Raw genomic sequence first — 19,263 nt, 5'->3', positions numbered from 1 at the left:
GGTCTTGTTAAGTTGCCCTGGCTGGCCTTGTGAGTCTCCTGCCTCAGGCTTCTGAGTCACTGAGATGATAGGCATGTGCCACTGAGCCTGGCTAAAGCTTTCTTTTCTTAAGGGATCCTGGGAGCCATTGCTCGCACGGTGCTGGACACGTGCCCTCCCTGCCGCCCTTGCGGTTCCAAGTGCCTGGCTGCCCTGAGTGTTATGTCAGCCACACAGTCGATCTTCTTTCATTACCTTCTCCAGTGGGGGATAGTTTACATTATTTTCCCCACTTATTAAAAAGCAAGAAACTTTGAGAACTAAAATTTTTTTTAATACTTATTTTTTAGTTGGGACACAACACCTTTATTTTGTTTGTGTATTTATTTATTTATTTGTTGTAACTAGACACAATATCTTTATTTTTATTTATTTTTATGTGGTTCTCAGGATGGAACCCAGGGCCTCGCATGTGCTAGGTGAGAGCTCCACCACTGGGCCACAACTCCAGCCCAATAACTAAATTTTTAAAACCTTAGAAATATCTTATTTGTTTTAAAGAAAAGCCTCTCTGCCTGGCCTTTAAATTGCTTAACTTGAAAGTAGTTTGAGAAAAGTAGGTGTGCTTATGTCTTGAAAGGAAGAGCTGACCTGAGACAAGGATGCTGGAGCCTCATCTGTCAGCCACCTAACCCACATTGGCCTCTTCTTTCACCTCACTCTTCTCTCCAAATTATGGGTTTCTTCTTCCTTCCCCTTACCACCTCCCACCACTCTTGATTTCAAGCACATTGTAGTATTCTCTTGTAGGAAATCAGGAGCCCTCAAGATTCTGGTTAGTAACAGAACCACTGCCCATCCCTGTTCTGTGACCAGGCCTTTAGAATGGTGGTGATTGGCATTAGGCTGGTTTATGTAGTATTATCCACAAGGTGGTGCTATAGGAAAACTGAGAAGTCCTGTCTCCAAGGATTTGCCTTTCCTGCTTTTGGAACCTCATTTGAAAATTAAATTTGGTTTAAGTCAGCATGGACTTTTGTAAAATTAACCAGTTGATTTATACACACAAAAGAAGATGGAACTTTTCAGGAGACATTACAACATATATCATGTATATTCATGTGTCCTCCCTTCCCCAAGAGTACCTGTGTAACCTTAATACTTCTTTAGACCATGTTTGTTTTCTTCTGTTTTCATTTTAAATTCTCATCTAATGTAAAAGTAAGGATTTTTCACTTGAGAGGAAAGTTCTAAGCTTGTGTTTCCCATCAGATGTTTCTTGTTGGAGATTTGAGATATTTAGTTTTTTGTTGTTGATTTTAGATATCCATCTTTCTTTTTTCATTAATTGGATCACTTTGAGTTTCATTTTGTGACTGAGGTTGGTTTTGTTGCTTGGTCAATTAGTTACCTTCTTTTTTTTGTTCCTCATATAACATGAAAAGTAGCTAATACCAGTAGATTGGAGAAATTAAGTTCCTGGAAATTAAGGGAAGACTGGTAAAGATTACATGTGCCTTTAGAAAAGGTAACCTACTTAATTTAAAATTTTAAGATTTAAACAAAACTGAGGCTACTTAATTTCAGCCTCTTGTGTGAAGATGTGTCTTTTCCTTGACATCCTCGGCAGGTGGGGACAATAGATCTGGCAGTAAGCAGGTACCTTGGGCATGGCACCTGAGCATGTTGCTGCATGTCTCCAAAGTTGGGACTCATTCTGATTCACCATTTTTCTCTCCACAGACATACAATTTTTGCCAGCAACACTTCCTCTTTGCAGATCACAAGCATAGCCAATGCCACCACCAGACAAGACCGATTTGCCGGCCTTCATTTCTTCAACCCAGTGCCCCTGATGAAACTCGTAGAGGTCAGTGGGTATCTGCTTGTGTCTTGCTCTCCAGTACTTGGCTTCTGAGTCTCCTGGCCCTGCTACTGGGGATTATGTTGGATGGGTTTTAATGGGAGGGTGGATGATTGTCCTGTGCTTGTGCTTCTCTTGTCCTTTTCAGGGCCAAAGGAAGAAAAAGCACCTAGAAAGGTGCCTGTAATTTGTGTCTTTACAATCCTGTGTTTGGAGGGCTATGGAATGTTATTGTTGTGGTTGTGGCATTGCTGAGAAAGGTATCAATCAGTTTGGGAGGCAGCACTAAAGACCACTGGCTTGATGAGACCATGGAGGGGAGACCCACACACATTCATACTGTCTTGCTGAGGTCAGCTTGTTCCATGCTATAGGTGGAATTTTTATTAAATCTCATGTACTACCTTGTCCACCATTCCTGGGGTGAATTCTGGCCCCATATGCCTTAAATTGTCCCCAGAGGAGGCATATTTCTATGTTGTGATCAGAACTGTTCAGAGCAGCTTCCGATAACCTGGGAGCCTCCTGTCCACAAAGTTGAGAGGTGGAAGTAAAGGCCAGGCAGGATTACCTATAGTGTTCCTCTTTGGGCTGCTTCTGCTTGCTTGCTTAGAGACTTGGGTGTAAGGGAGATGGAGTCACAATAGACAATTTGCACCTTAAATGTGGCAACTTGCTCTTTACAGGGGCTAATTATAGGGTCAGAGGAGCAGCTGCTATTAAAGCAGCATTTGTTCTGAGGTTGAGGAGTTATTGCCATGTGAAGTGTGGGGGACGCTGCCTGTGTGGAGTCAGGCAAGCTTCCAGAGACTGACTGTGGCCTTACTGCCAAAGTGTGGACTTGGTCTGTCTGCTCACTGCTGCCTTCTTTCTCCTCCAGCCCCCTTTCCTTCTTTTATTCCCTCACTGCCTACCTCCCCCAGTATAGCCATTTTGTAATCATCAATCATAATGATGACTCTTAGACCTTTGTCTCAAGTGACAGCTCTGATGCTTCTTCAGCTTCTTCCAATTTACTCATTAAGCTGATTTTAAAGAAGTTTAGCAAAGAAAAATAGCATTTACTCTTATGCAGTAAAAGCAAAGAAATGGAATAAATTTTCAACATTTTAGTATGTAGGAACTAATTATTTACTGTATATCATATGTATACTTGTTTGGAGATAAAGACACTTTCTGTAGAGTTACTTTAAATGCTAATAATGTTTCAACTGCATTTATCTAATACTGACTATGTCTTCAGAGATGTAGTATGTTAACAGATGATGCTTAGCAAATGTTATTTTCTAGGAAACATTTTGTAAAAGTGCTCTATTTGATTTTTAGCTTCAGCTCTTATATATATGTTGCTGGTGGTGAGCACCAGAATGAATTGTGTGGTAAGCTGAGTGGCTCACCACCTTGGGACTGAACTTGTTGGAACTATAGATAGTCTCAGTGATATAGCAAGTGCTGTATCACTGAGACTATCTATAGCACATTGTTATATGTTGAACATATCCCTCCTCTTTACAAGAACAGAACTTTATTGTTGACTCCTTTAACCCAATAACTTATTTTTAAGATTCCATAGTTAACATAGTTCCATTTAACTAGAATAAGCCTAGCTCATTTTGTGTAGGTCTGATACAGACTTTTCAGGAACAGCTTCAGGATTGCTGTTCACAGGGTCTGTGAACCTACAGGTCAGTTTCTTGTTGCTTTCGTCCTGCTCCTTGTCTTTGTCTTTCTGATGCTTGTTTCTGTTTCTACTCATTAACTTTACTTAGTGTCAGGACATGCCACCACACCCAGGCTGTGATCACCTAGAACATGAGCAGTCGTGATCCTTTGTTCTTTAACCCTGCTTTGACATTAGCTCATTAAGCCAGGCACTTCTCTGGCCCTCCTAGGCAGGAGGACCTGTTATGTATGAAGATGCCCATTTCATAGGAGAGAGGTAAGCCACTTGCCCAAGGTAACATAAAGGATCTGATGTAAAAGCCATACCTCCTCACTTTAACTCTACTGGAAGTTCTTTACTGGCATTTAAATTGTGTGTGTGTTTAAATTCACCTGAGTCTCTACATTTACCCAAATCTAATTCCTTACAGGTGAATCCTATAAGTGCTTACTGGCAGTGTTCTTGGTACCACCTCCTCTCCACCTGAGTGGGGTAGCAGCTGTACCCTTGTGTGCACCTGCTGGAGCAGGTGGCAGGACCTGGTCCTGTTGGCTTCTTCTTGGGAGGATTCTGTTCAAAAGCAAAGGGGGGTGTGGGCCCTAGGGCATCTGTGTAGGAGAAGGAGGAATAGTGGGAGGGTTTCACATCTAGGAGGCCAGGAGGAAATCACTCCTTGAGCAAATCACTCCTTTTGCTGGAGCTCTTTCTCTATAGTAGGAGAAAGTGAGGTTCTGTGCAGACAGCTCTAAGGACAATCTCCACACTCTCCTACCCTCCACCACCCTGAATGACTACTAAAACAATAAGAAAAGCCAGCATTTCCTGAGCCCTTCATACCTGCTCAGAGCTGTGCTTAGTGCTTTACCCCCATTTTAATTTTTTTCTCACTTCATTGAGATGGATAGATTGATTTTAGTGTCAATTCACCTTGAAGAAACAGCCAGTAAGTAGTAAAACAGGGGATTTTTGTTTGTTTTGAGACATGGTCTTACTAAGTCCTTAGGGCCTCATTAAACTTTCTGAGATTGGCTTTAAACTTGTGAATCTCCTGCCTCTGCCTCCTAAACTGCTGGGATTACAGGTGTGTACCACTGCACCTAGAGCAACTGGTATTTGAATTTAGGACTGTCTCAGTGACAGACCTGTAGAACTGTCCTGTACCCTCCCTCTGCCCAATACTTTCTCCACTTACATTGTAAGCCTTGATTTTTTTGCATTTTATAGTATTTCACTATCTTAAAATAGACATTTTGGTAAATATTTTGTTTTTGGCTTAAGATCTCTATTTTTATGCTGAAACTAAAATTATTTTTGCCATCTGTATGGACCCTGTTAAATCAGTGTTTCCTTGAATCATTCTATGATTCATTGCACTTGTTTGCTGCTTTCCAGACATAATTCTTTGCTTTGCATTTCCAGGTCATTAAAACACCAATGACAAGCCAGAAGACATTTGAATCTCTGGTGGACTTTAGCAAAGCCTTGGGAAAACATCCTGTTTCTTGCAAGGTAGAGTATGGGTAGTCTGTTTTCAGTTACTATGACAAAATACCTAAGGCAGACTAACTTCATAAAGAAGAGAGGTTTATTTAGCATACAGTTCTGGAGATTCAAAGGCATGGTGTTAGCTAGCATCAGCATCAGCTCATGGCTGATGGTGTCACATTGACCAGAGCATATACAGGAGGAATCATATGTCTACATAAGAAGCCAAGGAGAGACTCGGATCATGCCTAGGCTTTTTATAACAACTCATTCTTTGAAGAATTCATTCCAGAAAACCAGCAATTCCTTCCAAGTGAGTTCCTGCAATAACCTAAGAACCTCCTGCTAGGCTTCACCTCTTAATGGTTCCACACCATCTCTCAGGGGACCAGGCTCCCAAAACACCAACCTCTAGGGAGACAAACAGCATCCAAACTGTAGGTAGCTTGGGAAGGAGGTGGTTTCCCTTGGAACCTGACTTAGTTCAGGTAGAATACTTCTAATAGAATGATATATGAGAGATGGGGCACTTGTTTACTGCAGAATTGTCCATGAGCCATAAGATCAGGTTGTATCTTCATTCTGGTTTTTGGGCAAGGAAACCAGACTCCTGACCTGTGCCCAGGGCCATCAGGTAGATAGTCTTGAGATTCAAATAGATCTTAGGGCTCCAGCTGAATAGAAGACTTGGGAGTTCTCTCTGGGCCCTGGTTTTTGTCTGTAGATAAGCAGTTATATATATATATATATATATATATATATTTTTTTTTTTTTTTTTTTTTAGTTTTTTGGCGGACATCTTTCTTTGTATGTGGTGCTGAGGATCGAACTCGGGCCGCATGCATGCCAGGCGAGCGTGCTACCGCTTGAGCCACATCCCCAGCCTAAGCAGTTATATTTTCATACATGGTTTTTGTGGCCCACTAGCTTTACCTGCTGTTGGCCCTTGAGACTCAGGAACGCTTTATGTCAATTACAGCTTGCTGGACACATACATCTGTAACAGAAACCTATGAAAAGAACTTTTGAAAAGAGCACTACAGATAGTTAGGGAAACAATGACACAGGAAGAGACCAACCTGATTAACCTGTAGCATTAAGGAAGGGCTTCTCTATAGAATGTACCATTATGTTTTCCAGTGAGAAGCATGTTGAAGGGAAAGCAGGCTTGACCTTCAGTTTAAACCCCTTTTCCTAAGGTACCCAGTTATTATTTGTAAAAATGATCCCAATTATTGGTGTCTGTCATTTTGATTACCTTCAGGTTGCGCATTTGACTTTAAATGATGACTTTAGTTCCCCATTTAGTTTTCCGATTACCTTCATCCTCCCCAAACTTAGGGACTATACTTCTGCATGACTTTGCAGTTTTTTAAAAAAAGGTACAAAATGCCACACCATTCAAAGTTTTATAAATAAGTTGTGACCTTTATTTGTCATGATTTTTTGTATCTTTATAGTTCTTTCTTGGCATACTTTTCTAAAATAGTCTTACATTTGAACTTATAGTATTGTATTAACCCACAAAAAGTCATATCATCCATGAATCATCTGAACAAGACATATGTTGATGTAGGCCTCATTAAGCCAAAGACTTGTATATGCTGGTCCCCCTAGTCCACCAGTCTGGTGTTATTAGGAAGTCTCAGTAGTTTTTATTGTTGTTTTGCAGTATTGGAATTAAAACCAGGGTTTTACATATACTTAGGCAAGTGCTGTATCACTGAGTTATATCCCCAGCCCCCACTTTTTTTTCTTGTATTCATCTGCTTTTTTTTAATTTTAAAAATTAATGTATTCTAATTAGATATACACAACCGCAGAATGCCTTTGATTCATCGTAAACAATTGTAGCACAACTTTTCATTTCTCTGGTTGTACACCATGTTAAGTTGCACCATATGTGCAGTCATGCATGTATCTAAGGTAATAATGTCCATCTCATTCCATCTTTCCTGTCCCCGGGCCCCCTTTCCACTCTCCTTTGTACAAAGTTGCCCCATTTTCCCCATGCCTCCCCTATGGATCATCATCCACTTATCAGAGAGCATTCAGCCTTCGGTTTTGGGGGATTGGTTTACTTCGCTTAGCATGATATTCTTCAGCTCCATCCATTTACCTGCAAGTGCCATAATTTTGTTCTCTTTTAATGCTGAATAATATTCCACTGTGTGTATGTACCACAGTTCTTTATCCATTCATCTATTGAAGGGCATCTAGGTTGCTTCCACAGTTTAGCTATTGTGAATTAGCTGCTATAAGCATTGATGTGGCTGCATTACTATAACATGATATTTTTAAGTTCTCTCAGTTAGACCAAGGAGTGGGATAGCTGGGTCAAATGGTGGTTCCATTCCAAGTTTTCTAAGGAATCTCCATACTGCTTTGCAGATTGGTTGTACCAATTTACAGTCCCACCAGCAAGGTATGTGTGTGCCTTTCCCCCACATCCTCACCAACACTTATTGTTGTTTGTATTCTTGATAACTGCCGTTCTGACTGGCAAAGATGAAATCTTAAGAGTAGTTTTGATTTGCATTTCTCTAATTACTAGAGATGTTGAACATTGTTTTCATATATTTATTGATCGATTGTATATCTTTTTCTGAGAAGTGTCTGTTCACCTCATTAGCCTATTTATTGATTGGGTTGTTTGTGTTTTTGGTGTTAAGTTTTTTGAGTTCTTTATATATCCTGGAGATTAGTGCTCTATCTGATGCGCATGTGGCAAAAATTTGTTTTCAAAATGTAGGCTCTCTCTTCACCTCATTGATTGTTTCTTTTGCTGAGCGAAGCTTTTTGGTTTGAATCCATCCCATTTATTGATTTTTGATTTTATTTCTTGTACTTCAGGAGTCTTATTAAGGAAGTTGGGGCCTAATCTGACGTGATAAAGATTTGATCCCCAGGTCCTTTTTAAATTTTATTTTGAGACAGAATCTTACTAAGTTTAAGTTGCCTGGGCTGGCCTTGAACTTGGTGTAGATGGAACCACAGGTGTGTGCCACCACACCTGGCTGGGAGTGTCTCTCTCTCTCACTCTCTCTCTTTTTTTTTTAAGTTGTAGATGGACCCAATACCTTTATTTTTATATTTTTATGTGGCTGAGGATCGAACATGTGCTGGGCAAGTGCTCCAGTGAGCCACAACCTAGCCCAAGAGTCTCATTTTTGAACACCCATTTTTTATTTGATTGGTTCTGTGGTTTTACATCACTTGGATTTGAAAAAAAGCACATTGATAACTGGATGTTATATTTGTACTTTCTTACCCATTTTTGCTTTGTTAGTGGAAGAAAGTAGTAATTGTGTTAGAAAGAACTAAACTTTAGGCAAATCAGAAGCTAGTGCTAGAAATGCAGGAAAAGGCCGGTAATTATCCTCAGCATATAATCATTAATTCATGGAGAGTGGCGATTCTTTCTCCCCTCAGTAGCTATGGCAGCTTCAGGGACAGGAAGCCTTTGGTTTCTGAAAATTGAGCTTGTTAGATAATTGGGAAACACATCTATGTGATATTTTGAGGCTCTCTGTGAGTCAATGGGTCATGCATTCAAGCTCTTGATGAGACATGTCCTGGCAGCACATAGAATGAAGCTTAGCACATAGTACATACTGTCATATACTACAATACACTGTCAGTCAGTGATGGACAGCATACATGATGATGATCCCATAAGATTGGGCTGGACCTGAAAAATTCCTATTGTGTGCTGGTGTGGTAGCCGTCCTGAAGTTTTGGTGCCAGCACTACTCACATGTTTGTGGTGATGCTGGTACAAACGAACTTCTACTGCCAGTTGTGTGAAAGTGCAGCGCATACAGTTACACACAATACATAGCCCTTGATGATAAACAGCTGTATTACTGGTTTATGTGTTTATTTTTTATCCTTTCTACTTCTTACGTATATAAAAAAGAGGTGACTAAAAAAGCCTCAAGCGGGTCCTGTGAGCTCTTTCTATTAAGGTTATTAGTTATTATAATTGGAGCCAATTTTTTGGAGGGTTACCAGGGACTGAACTCAGGGGCACTCGACCACTGAGCCACATCCCCAGCTGTATTTTGTATTTTATTTAGAGACAGGGTCTCACTGAGTTGTTTTAGCACCTCGTTGTTGTTGAGGCTGGCTTTAAACTTGTGATCCTCCTGCCTTGGCCTCCCAAGTTGCTGGGATTACAGGTGTGCACCACCAGGCCTGGCCTGGAGCAAATATTTTTGAAGGCTGCTTTCTGATTGTAACTTTGTATTGGTGTGTTTCATGCTCTCATCTTAAGTTGAAAAGCATGTTTTGCCTCAGTTATAAAATCACCTTTGTGTTGTTATTATAATCTTGGTTATAATATAAACCTTGTTTGGTCTTCTCTGCATTCTTGTAATGGGGGTGGGGTTGGTTTCTGCTTGGTCGAAGTTATAGGAGGTACAAATGCTGTCACTTCACTGTGCAGTTTACACAGCATGCACCCAGGTTAGCTCAGCAAGTGTGCCAGGTTCTGGTCATCTTCAGTTCATATGATGGCAGAATACCTATTATATGCTAGAAACAGAATACAGGGCGTAGGTCAAGGGGAGGATGTCTGTATTAGGAAGATCAGACTTTTTTTTCCCTCCCTAATATTTTTAGTTGTAGATGGACACAATGCCTTTATTTTATTTATTTATTTTTAATGTGGTGCTGAGAATCAAACCTAGTGCCCCATATGTGCTAGGCAAGTGCTCTACCACTGAGCCACAACCCCAGCCCAGATTAGAGCTTTTTGACAGAAGAGGGAGCACTGTTTACTTAGTGGAAATTAGCTTCACATAAACACCATCAAAACATTACCAATCTGACCTTCTCCATAAGCCCACCAAAGAGATCAGTAAATAAAAATCTAAATCTCATACTGATCCTTTTGGAGAGATGATTAAGTGTTATACTCATGCAAAGAAATTCAGTGCCTGGAGTCATCCCCTGGAGAGGTGGCATGCTGTGCCAAGCTGTGCCATGAAGGGCCAGCCACCTACCAGGGGACCTACTCCTTTGTCCCTGCACCTGTCCTGGACTCTACTGTGCGGCACTGTGCAAGGACACTGAGTAGCCCAAGAATGTGCCAGAGCCTGGAATATAGTACTCCTTGAAGGATTGTTCTAGATGGAGTGATAATTTTTCCTAGGTTGCTGAAAGGGAAATGGGATAGGAAAGAAGAAAAGATTACATTGTCATGTGAGATAAAAATAGGTACTTTAAAACAAATGTATATAGCTTGATAAACATGGGCAACTTAATCCAAGGCAAGAAGTAATGATCTTCACAAAAGTGGTGACTTCAAAAAAGATGAAGTTTAATGAAAAGTCATTTATCTTTTTTCTCTTTTCTGAAATAGGACACTCCTGGGTTTATTGTGAACCGTCTCCTGGTGCCATACCTTATAGAAGCGATCAGGATGCATGAACGAGGTACTCTTCCTGAGCTGGTCTGAGATCTACATTTCTTATGAAGTGTGTAGAAAGCAGGGCCACATAGTAGAGGAAGGAGCTGCAGTTCTCTAGCTGTGTCATCTTAGCCTCTCCATGGCCTCAGAACCTTTGTCATTATATCCAGGTCTCCCAGCTTCTCTGTGAGGCCTCTAACAGGTGGCTGTGGGCCTCCACTGCAGTACCAGTCTGAGCAATTGCGTGGCTGACCCAGATTTATATCCTTGATCTTTGCCTTTGGTTAAAAGTATACTGCTTCAAACAAAGAATAATAATAATGTGAAAATCAATAGACTAGGGGACACTGAAAGTTCCTTTAGGATCTAAAAACTTGTATTGGAAATAAGTGACAGAGCTGATATGTGATAAAGATGATTTCTAATGGCCCTGTATTCATACTTATTGAAAGACGGCATGATTCTTTTTTTTTTTTTTAACCTCAAGAATGATCTAAAAATTTTCCCTCAATACTTGTTTGACAAAGACTTTTCCTGTTGAAGGAACATAAAACTTGGGACATGGTCCAGGGTTATAGTTGATGTTCATTCTCCTGCCCACCTTCTCTCCCAGTTTTGGAAAGGTAACTATCATATCTGCTTCGAAGGCAAGCAATCTGTAATGGAACTTGATAAAAAGCAAGTGTAACTGTTTTCAGTGACATCATTCACAAATGCTCACTCCCAGAAGAGTGTCATTTTTGAAACAAAACATTTACACCAGCTCTTCCGGAGAGATGAAAGCACATTTGCTTCCTCAAGATCTGCTTTAAATATTAACTTCTCTATGGTTTATAGAAGCAATTGCCTCACTTTTGCTCCAAGATCAAACCAACACTTCTGTGTTTATCTATCAACAAATATGCCTAATTACACCTCAAAGAAAGTGCAGCATTTTGCCTACCTTGAAAGGCAGTTGTGTTTTTTTTTTTTTTTTTTTTAATAAAATATAATGTTTGAGAATGTAGCATGTGGATGAACCACCTCTTCATGGTGTTTTCCTCACTGAACTACACTGTCCCTTTGATACATTCTCCTGTATCAAGTATTTTATGGGAAGGTGAAAGCTGTTCTGTTCTGCTTCCCAGCAGCAGTGGTCCCTTTCAGAACAGACTACCTTTGCCCTTTACCATCGCAGGCTACCTGTGGGGTGTGACAGAGGACAGGGTTTGATGCCTGGTGGATGTGCTTTAGTTTGTTCTTGGTGCTCTCCAGGACAGTCTGTCATTGCTGATCTCCTGGCATTTTGAGGCCTTTGAGCTGGTGCATCTCCTAAAGGAGCTGAGGTCTGGGTGGGTGCAGTTTTCCAGTAATCCACACTGTGGTCTGCACTCCTTATGTCATACCCAGACCTCTTACTACATCCCTTCTGTGACCTTACTGCCCCTCCCCTTCCAGCCAGCACAGAATAGGGCTTAGGTGCATGCCCACCACTGTGCCTCCATTCTCAGCTCTGCAGCTGGGTTGTCACAGTTACTTGTTGACACCCAGAGTCTCTGGTTTCTCCCTCTTCTGTCTTCCACATCTGCTTGATTCTTCCTGTTGTACCTGCTCCCTTTCCATCCCAGCTCTCCCTCCTCCTCAGTGAGGCTTCATCAGGCACCAAACAAGTTCCTGTTACCTCATGTCTTCCTCAGACTTGTCCCTTCCACGGTGCTTGCGAAGAAAGTGCTGTGCTGTTGAGGAAGTTGTGGAGATGCTATGTGCTGTATCTTACCTACAGACCCTGCGGGGGTGTCTCAGACTCCAGTAGCACAACAAAGCCTCTGTAGATGCTCTGTGACTTCATTTCCCACCTCATTTGAGGGAAGCTTTTCTGTACCACACTATTGATATGCCTGGGCCATGGGATTGGTAAAGGCTGCTTTGAGTGGTAGAGGATCATTGGAAGGATGTGTGGGCTACTGTCTAGTCAGGCCCCCAGATGTTTGGACAGCTTTCAGGACACAACTAATTCCTGCTATTTATCACCCACTCCCTATGGGACTAGTGGAAGCCCATTGCCCTCTTTTGCCTTTACTGACTGTGCCTCATGGCTCCTGTGTTAGGCCTTCTCATTGTCCAGCTCAGTACTCACTATTGCTCATTCTACTGTGGGGAAGGCCTGGTGGGGGCAGTCAAGCACTATTCTTGTGGGTTGGAGGGATATAGATTGGATGGGCTGATGCCCAGACTACTGTCCCCTCTCAGGTGCCCATAATGGTTTGCTAGTTATAGCTTGGCTGTGGACAACACAGTGAGCTCTTTACAAGAGGACTGTGCTGGGAACAGGCCCTGGGAATGTGATAATCCTGGTCCCCAGTCACTATAGGATGTTCTGTTTGTAGTCACCCCTTGCTCCAGACATGCACAATGGTTCTCTGGTAATCCACTGTGTACAAACTGTTCTCGCTCTCTGCCCCTGCTGTGGTTGCCACATACTTTACTCCCATGCCCCACCTGAGTGTCCTCCGTCTCCATGCTGAACATAATCTTTCATAGCTCTTTTTGCTTTGGCCTTCCTATGGGTGACTTGCCAATCCCTTCCCTGTGGAATGGCGGATGTCTGTCTTCTCTTGCCATACCCTTCTGGGGAAGTATCTGGGTCCTCCTCTTCTTCATGACCCCAAAGCACTTGCACAGGTCAGGCATTTGGAATTGAGGTAACTACTAATGTGGACATTGGGAGTCTCTGTTGGTAACGCTGAGAGTAGTTGGCAGGTGGTGCTGATGAGCTGCTGGTAGAGGAAACAATGTTGAGACCAGACCCAGGTCCCAGTTTGAGAGTAGTTGGAAGGTGGTGCTGATGAGCTGCTGGTAGAGGAAACAATGTTGAGACCAGGCCCAGGTCCCAGTCCCCATCTAGGCAGATTTCTGAGTACACTGAGGAAGCTTTTCTTTGTTGTCTATAGAGTTAAGGGCTCTTGCCTGAGGGGAGGTGGAGGGGTCTCATGAACCTCCTAAGGTTGATGCAAAATTTTCTATGGGAGGAATGCCAGATTCTTAGAGAAGTACTTAACTCTAAAGAAGTTTAAGTATTGGGGCCAGGGTTGTGGCTCAGTGGTGGAGCGCTTGCCTAGCATACATGAGGCACTGGTTTCGATCCCTAGCACCACATAAAAATAAACAAATAAAATAAAGGTATTGTGTCCATCTACAAGTAAAATTTTTTTTTTTTAAAAAAAGGAATTTTAGGGATTATTGATCAGTATGATACAACATTTAACTCCCACTTGGTCCACCAGTCCCTGTGTGTGTCTTTTATTTCTCTCTCTTCTTTTTGCCTTTTTTGCTCTTTATTACTCAAGACAGAACTTTTAAGAGTTGTGCTGACTTTGTAAAACTAGATTTTTAAAAATATTTTCATAATACACGGTAGTGTCTTTTTGTTGTTGGAAGTAATATAGTCCTCAAGTGAGTCTCTGAATCAGGAATTACTGTCTTGCCTAGAGGGCTCATATTCCTTCTTTGAGTATGAATTTGATTCAGTGGCTTTGGGTTAAGTGGGAACAATTGGGCTGTTTGTGGGCACTCCCCATATAAATGAGTCAGTAGAGAAGTGTTAGACTGTGACTAGGAATTGTAGAGACAGAGGGTCTAGGATGGTGGGAACCCTAGCCCAGAGTCCTGGGAGCTTCTCTTTTAGATGCAGGGAGTAGGGGAGGCTCTGACAGGTGACACCTGAGCTGAGACCTAAAGAATAAGAGCTTCATGCCCCAGGCACAGGGAGCAGCTATTGCTAAACCCTGAGATAAGGGTATGTAAGCCTGCTAACCCCCATCATCTAGAGGCAACAGTACTACCATAGAAGTTGCAGGGTCTTGAAATCCTGAGTCAGATCCACTTTTGAGCCATAGAGCCACGGCTCAAATTTTGCCCCTTCACATGTTCTTCTATCTTCCTGTCTGCCCTCCTCTGAGAAAATCTGCCCATCATTGCCCACACAGAGCCATGTAAATCTTCGTGAAGCTTCAGCAACTGTTATATTGTCTTTTTGGTTTGCACATTTTAGTCTTCCCATTTTGTCATAAGTACCTTGAGTACTTTTTTTTCATTGTCTCACTGTACGTCTTTGGTGCCTGCTACACAATGGGTATAAATCAAACATGAGTGAACAATAAGGCCGCCTGATAAGGCTGATATACCTGATCTTTTCTGCTTTTTTGTGGCAATGATTTCTCAGAAGTCTCGAATCCTAATTAGTATAGTACTAATGTCATGCATAGAAAATAATTTGAGTGGTGTTTTGTTCACCTTAAATTGCTCTGAAATTCTGCAGCATTACGTTAGTACTTTCTATACTTTTAAAAAAATATAGTCTTAGGGCATTGTGGTGCATGCCTGTAATCCTAGCAACCTGGGAGGCTGAGGCAGAAGGATCACAAGTTTGAGGCCAGCCACAACATCATAGTGAGGCCCAAAGCAACTTAGAGAGACCCTGTCTCAAAATTTAAAAGGATAAAAAGGTGGCTCAGTGGTTAAGTGTCCTAGGTTAGATTACTGGTACCTGCCCTCCCCAAATTACATATGTCTTTATAGCTTTTTTAGTAGTTCTTGCTCCTTGTGCTTAAAAATCTGAATTATGAAATCCTGTTTTAACATTTTATTTAACTCTGAATATCATTAAACTACTTCTTTGTGCTTTGAAATAAAATTCTAGATAGCCACTTCTTATAGCTCATTCCAATTTCTGATTTCAGAGAAAGGATACACAGGTGGTTGGTTCTCTATAAAGTCCTCTTGTGGTCCAAAGGACAGCATGTTACAGGGAAGTTTTCAAGGAAAAAAATTGTCTAGGTCTGTTCAACCCATTTTCATATGTGCATAGCAGTTTGTGAAAGCTTTTTGCAGCTGTAACCAAACATACTTAACTTAAAGGAGGAAAGGTTTAGTTTGGCTCATGGGTTTACAAGTCCATAGTTGGTCAGTTCTATTGCTCTGGGTCTAAGATGAGGCAGGATATAATGGCACAAGGGTGTGGTAGAGGAAAGCTGTCAACTCATGGCAGCTAAGAGGGAGAGAAAGAGCGGGGGTTGGGGGGATAGGATGGGACAGCCAGGAATAAGATACAGGAATAAGCACGCCCCTGGTAACCTACTTCCTCCAACCATGTCCCACCTACCTATAGTTTCACTCCTCACCATAGGTCACTATTAATATATCAGATGGATTAATCCATTGATAAGGTCAGAACCCTCATGATCCAGCCTCTTCCCCAAAGCCCCACCTCTGGACATTGCTGCATTGGGTACCACATCCTCAACACATACCTATGGGGGATATTCCAGATCTAAATCATAATAATTTGGACTTTTAAAAACAGTTATCTTAACTGATGTATTCATGGGAATGTGGTTCCAGGGGAATACTTGTTACTTGTGAAACAAAGAAAGCTAGAAAAGAAAATATACATGATACATATGAAAACAGAAACGTGTGTGTGTGTGTGTGTGTGTGTGTGTGTGTGTGTGTGTGTGTGTTTGCAACCCATTCATGAATAAAGAAATCTTCTCTAGCATTAACTGATATTTCAGGAAATGATTCCAGAGTTGGAAAACCCCAGTTTGTTAGGAAGTAGCCAGCATTTCCAGACCCAGGGCTTTCCCTCTCCATGAACAAACAGCAGTGCTCTAGAATTTGCCTCACATGATACAGTTGCTTTGAACATCTTGTGACATATTGGGCAAATATCTCAGATGAAATCTTACCCAGTTCAGAAGACACATGGACTTTAGACATACTTTAAATGTAAAATATGAAATTCTGATTCTGGGACTAAACCCCATGATAGGAAGAATTTGGGAAAAGTGGTGGTGACTCACTGCTGCCCTTTTTTCCTTAGGAGATGCATCCAAGGAAGACATTGACACTGCAATGAAGTTGGGAGCTGGATACCCTATGGGTCCATTTGAGCTTCTTGATTATGTTGGACTGGATACTACAAAGTTCATTCTGGATGGTAGGAATTGGAATCCTTTGTTGTTTTTGTTAAATTGAATTTTGTGTTGCTTTAACAACACTGGGTACTTCATAAGGAAAAGAGGTAAGGCTGGGCATGTAGCTCAGTGATACAGTGTTTATCTAGCATGCAGGAGGCCTTGGGTTCGATCCCTAACACCACAAAAAAAAAAAAAAAAAAAAAAAAAAGAAAAGAAAGCAGTTTATTTGATTCATAATTCTGACTCATAATTCTGGAAAATCCCAACAGTAAGATGCTTGGGTTTGGCAAAGCTCTTCTGGCTGGGTCACAACTCAGAAAGAAGTAGAAAAGGCAAACAGTGGTGTGAGAAGGGACCATGGTGTGGGATGGCTTTGCATTGCAGTAGGCCAGTCTCTCAAGATGTAATCTAGTCATAGGAGACTTGCTCCCAAGAGACAGAATTCATCCATTGACCTAATTACTTTCCACTAAGCCCAATTTTTAAAGGTTTCACCACTTTGGCACCAGCACTGAGGACCAAACTTATAGCACGTGAACCTTTGGGGAATAAACCATATGCATACCTTAGTATCAGATTCAATATTTGATGGCAGGAGAAAGAAAATGTGACTGTCATTGTCCCTTTTTATCACAAAATTTGATTTGTGGGTCCTCCATTACAACCAAGATACACAACTATTTTTTAAATGTATCCACTTTAATGTGGTGACTCCGAAGACAAGATAAAAATAATTACTGAAACTGAACTGTTGAGGCTGGGGTTGTGGCTCAGTTGTGGAGCACTTGCCTAGCACATGTGAGCCACTGGGTTCCACCCTCAGCACCACATAAAAATAAATTTTTTTAAAAAGAAGGTATTGTGTCCATCCACAACTAATAATAGATAAATAAATAAAGCATTGGTCTAACAATGAGTTTTTTTTTTTAAATGAACTATGGAAGTTGAAAGTAATTCTCTACTCCATATTTCACAAAAAGTTATATGCATTGGGGAGGAGGGGGGTTATAATTTAAGCAGGAAACTTGAATTTTATGAGGAACAAAATTCAGTAGTAGGAAGTAATAGGAATTCAGATTTTTAACATGTTTTCTGAAAGTCAACTGTGCTACTTAGGAGTCCAACCAGCAAATTAACAGGTTTTATTAGTTTTCTTGGACCCTTGAACTTAGTGATTTCCAGGAATTGATTGGATACCCAGAAGGGCCATAACAGGGCTGGGCTTCGATTGGCACAGGTGGGTGGCAGCATGCCTGCTTTGGGGCTGATGCGGCTACACTAGCACATGCCTCAGTGCCTCATGCCTCTGCCATGGTGGCCTGAGTGGGCAACATGCCCCAGGAGCTTTCCCACATCAGAGTAAGGCCCTTTTCCCCAAGCTGTACTTCCAGAAGTGCCTTGGGAATACGGAGCACTTTGTCTCTCCTTTTAATAGGGTGGCATGAAATGGATGCGAAGAACCCACTGTTTCAGCCCAGCACATCACTTAATAAGCTGGTAGCAGAGAAGAAGCTGGGCAAGAAGACCGGAGAAGGATATTACAAATACAAATGATGCACAGCTTCTCTGGCTTCAGGAAGAAGTTTCGTGAGTGTGCTCTAACCAGCCCCAAGAGCCATGGGGATGCGCTTTGGTCAGGCAATCCCTCACTGTGCAGTCTGTTCAATGTGCATTTCGATTATAATTTGAGGTAATTATTTCATTAGTCACAGTAATGGTAGATTCTTCCATTGATAATTAACTTCTTTTTTTAGTCTGTTCATTTCTATGTATTTTCTAAAAAACTTTACACCCTCAGTGCCTTGGAGCAAATGTTTCTTATGTAATACATTGATGGAGTCACTCAGAAAGGAGAGGCCCTTCCTCCCAGAGTGAGCTGCTGGCTTCATGTTGCTGTGCACTCCTATGAGGAGCCAGCAACGCACTCTGTGCATCTGTGAGGGACAGCAGTCCGTGGTGCCTGCATCTTGCCTTTCTGAGAATATTTTGCTGCCTGCAGCTTTGAGCCTTATCCTGCATCTGGGTGTGACCTAAGATGTTATGTCTTTATTCAGCTCATCAAGACACTGTTGCTGGATTGGTGGGAATATCTGTGTATGTTTGGTTTCCAGGAAGATGTCTTTTCATGGTCATTCATATCTACAAATCCTAATCATCAAATCCTAATCATTACTCTCTCTTTTTTTTTAATAAGAAATCAGTGCTGCAAACTCCTGTAAAATGTCTTCTAATAAAATGCAATCTATTGATCTGTGAAAATTTGGAAATAAACATGTAATTTAAAATTATAAATGCTTAAGTTATTATAAAAGTAAAGGTTGACGATCCAGTCAAAAGCTAAGTCTTATCTTCTCTGGCCAATTGTTATTTTATAAAGTGGCAGCAATGGTGAGGGAATGGCAGAAGGCATTTGTGTAAAGCCTGCCCGAGGCTGTCCCTTTCACATTTCTTACCAATAAAGTAGTAATAAGGGCACAGAGAATGATTTTTAAGGAACATCTGTTTCTTCTTTGCCAACAAAGTGAAGTAATGTAACTTAAGTTTCTTTTAATCATTGGCTTGAGAAAGTGTCTTCCATGATAGAATTTAGGACTTGGAAAGACATCAGAAGCCCTGAGGTCCAGTGGCCTCATTAACAGAGAGTTTAAGGGATGTGCCTAAGGTCACCAGATAATTTTGTTGCAGAATACAGATTAGATCTAGGTTTTGATGATAAAATTAAGTACAAAAGAGTAAATTTGGGGCTGGAGTTGTGGCTCAGTGGTAGAGGGCTTGCCTAACATGTGTGAGGCAATGGGTTCGATCTTCAGCACCACATAAAAATAAATAAAATGAAGGTATTGTGTCCTCTATAACTAAAAACAAATTTTTTTAAAAAAGAGTAAATTTGAAAATCTCAAAT

General features: G+C 41.3%; 1 protein-coding gene across 1 annotated transcript in view; it reads left to right on the top strand.

The window, feature by feature from the left end:
- HADH (hydroxyacyl-CoA dehydrogenase) overlaps positions 1-18,545 on the top strand; it is a 56,153-nt gene extending 37,608 nt beyond the window's left edge. Inside the window, exons 4-8 of the mRNA XM_081304737.1 lie at positions 1,723-1,849; positions 4,926-5,015; positions 10,357-10,429; positions 16,265-16,381; positions 17,797-18,545. Of these exons, the coding sequence (XP_081160863.1) occupies positions 1,723-1,849; positions 4,926-5,015; positions 10,357-10,429; positions 16,265-16,381; positions 17,797-17,915 (526 nt within the window). The 3' untranslated portion in view covers positions 17,916-18,545. The remainder of the gene's footprint in view (positions 1-1,722; positions 1,850-4,925; positions 5,016-10,356; positions 10,430-16,264; positions 16,382-17,796) is intronic.
- The last annotated feature ends 718 nt before the right edge of the window (positions 18,546-19,263 follow it).

Source organism: Spermophilus citellus, assembly GCF_964194105.1.
Source record: "Spermophilus citellus genome assembly, chromosome: 8".
Lineage (NCBI taxonomy): Eukaryota > Metazoa > Chordata > Mammalia > Rodentia > Sciuridae > Spermophilus > Spermophilus citellus.
The sequence above is the reverse complement of the archived record's forward strand: the minus strand, read 5'-3'. Positions and strand labels throughout refer to the sequence as shown.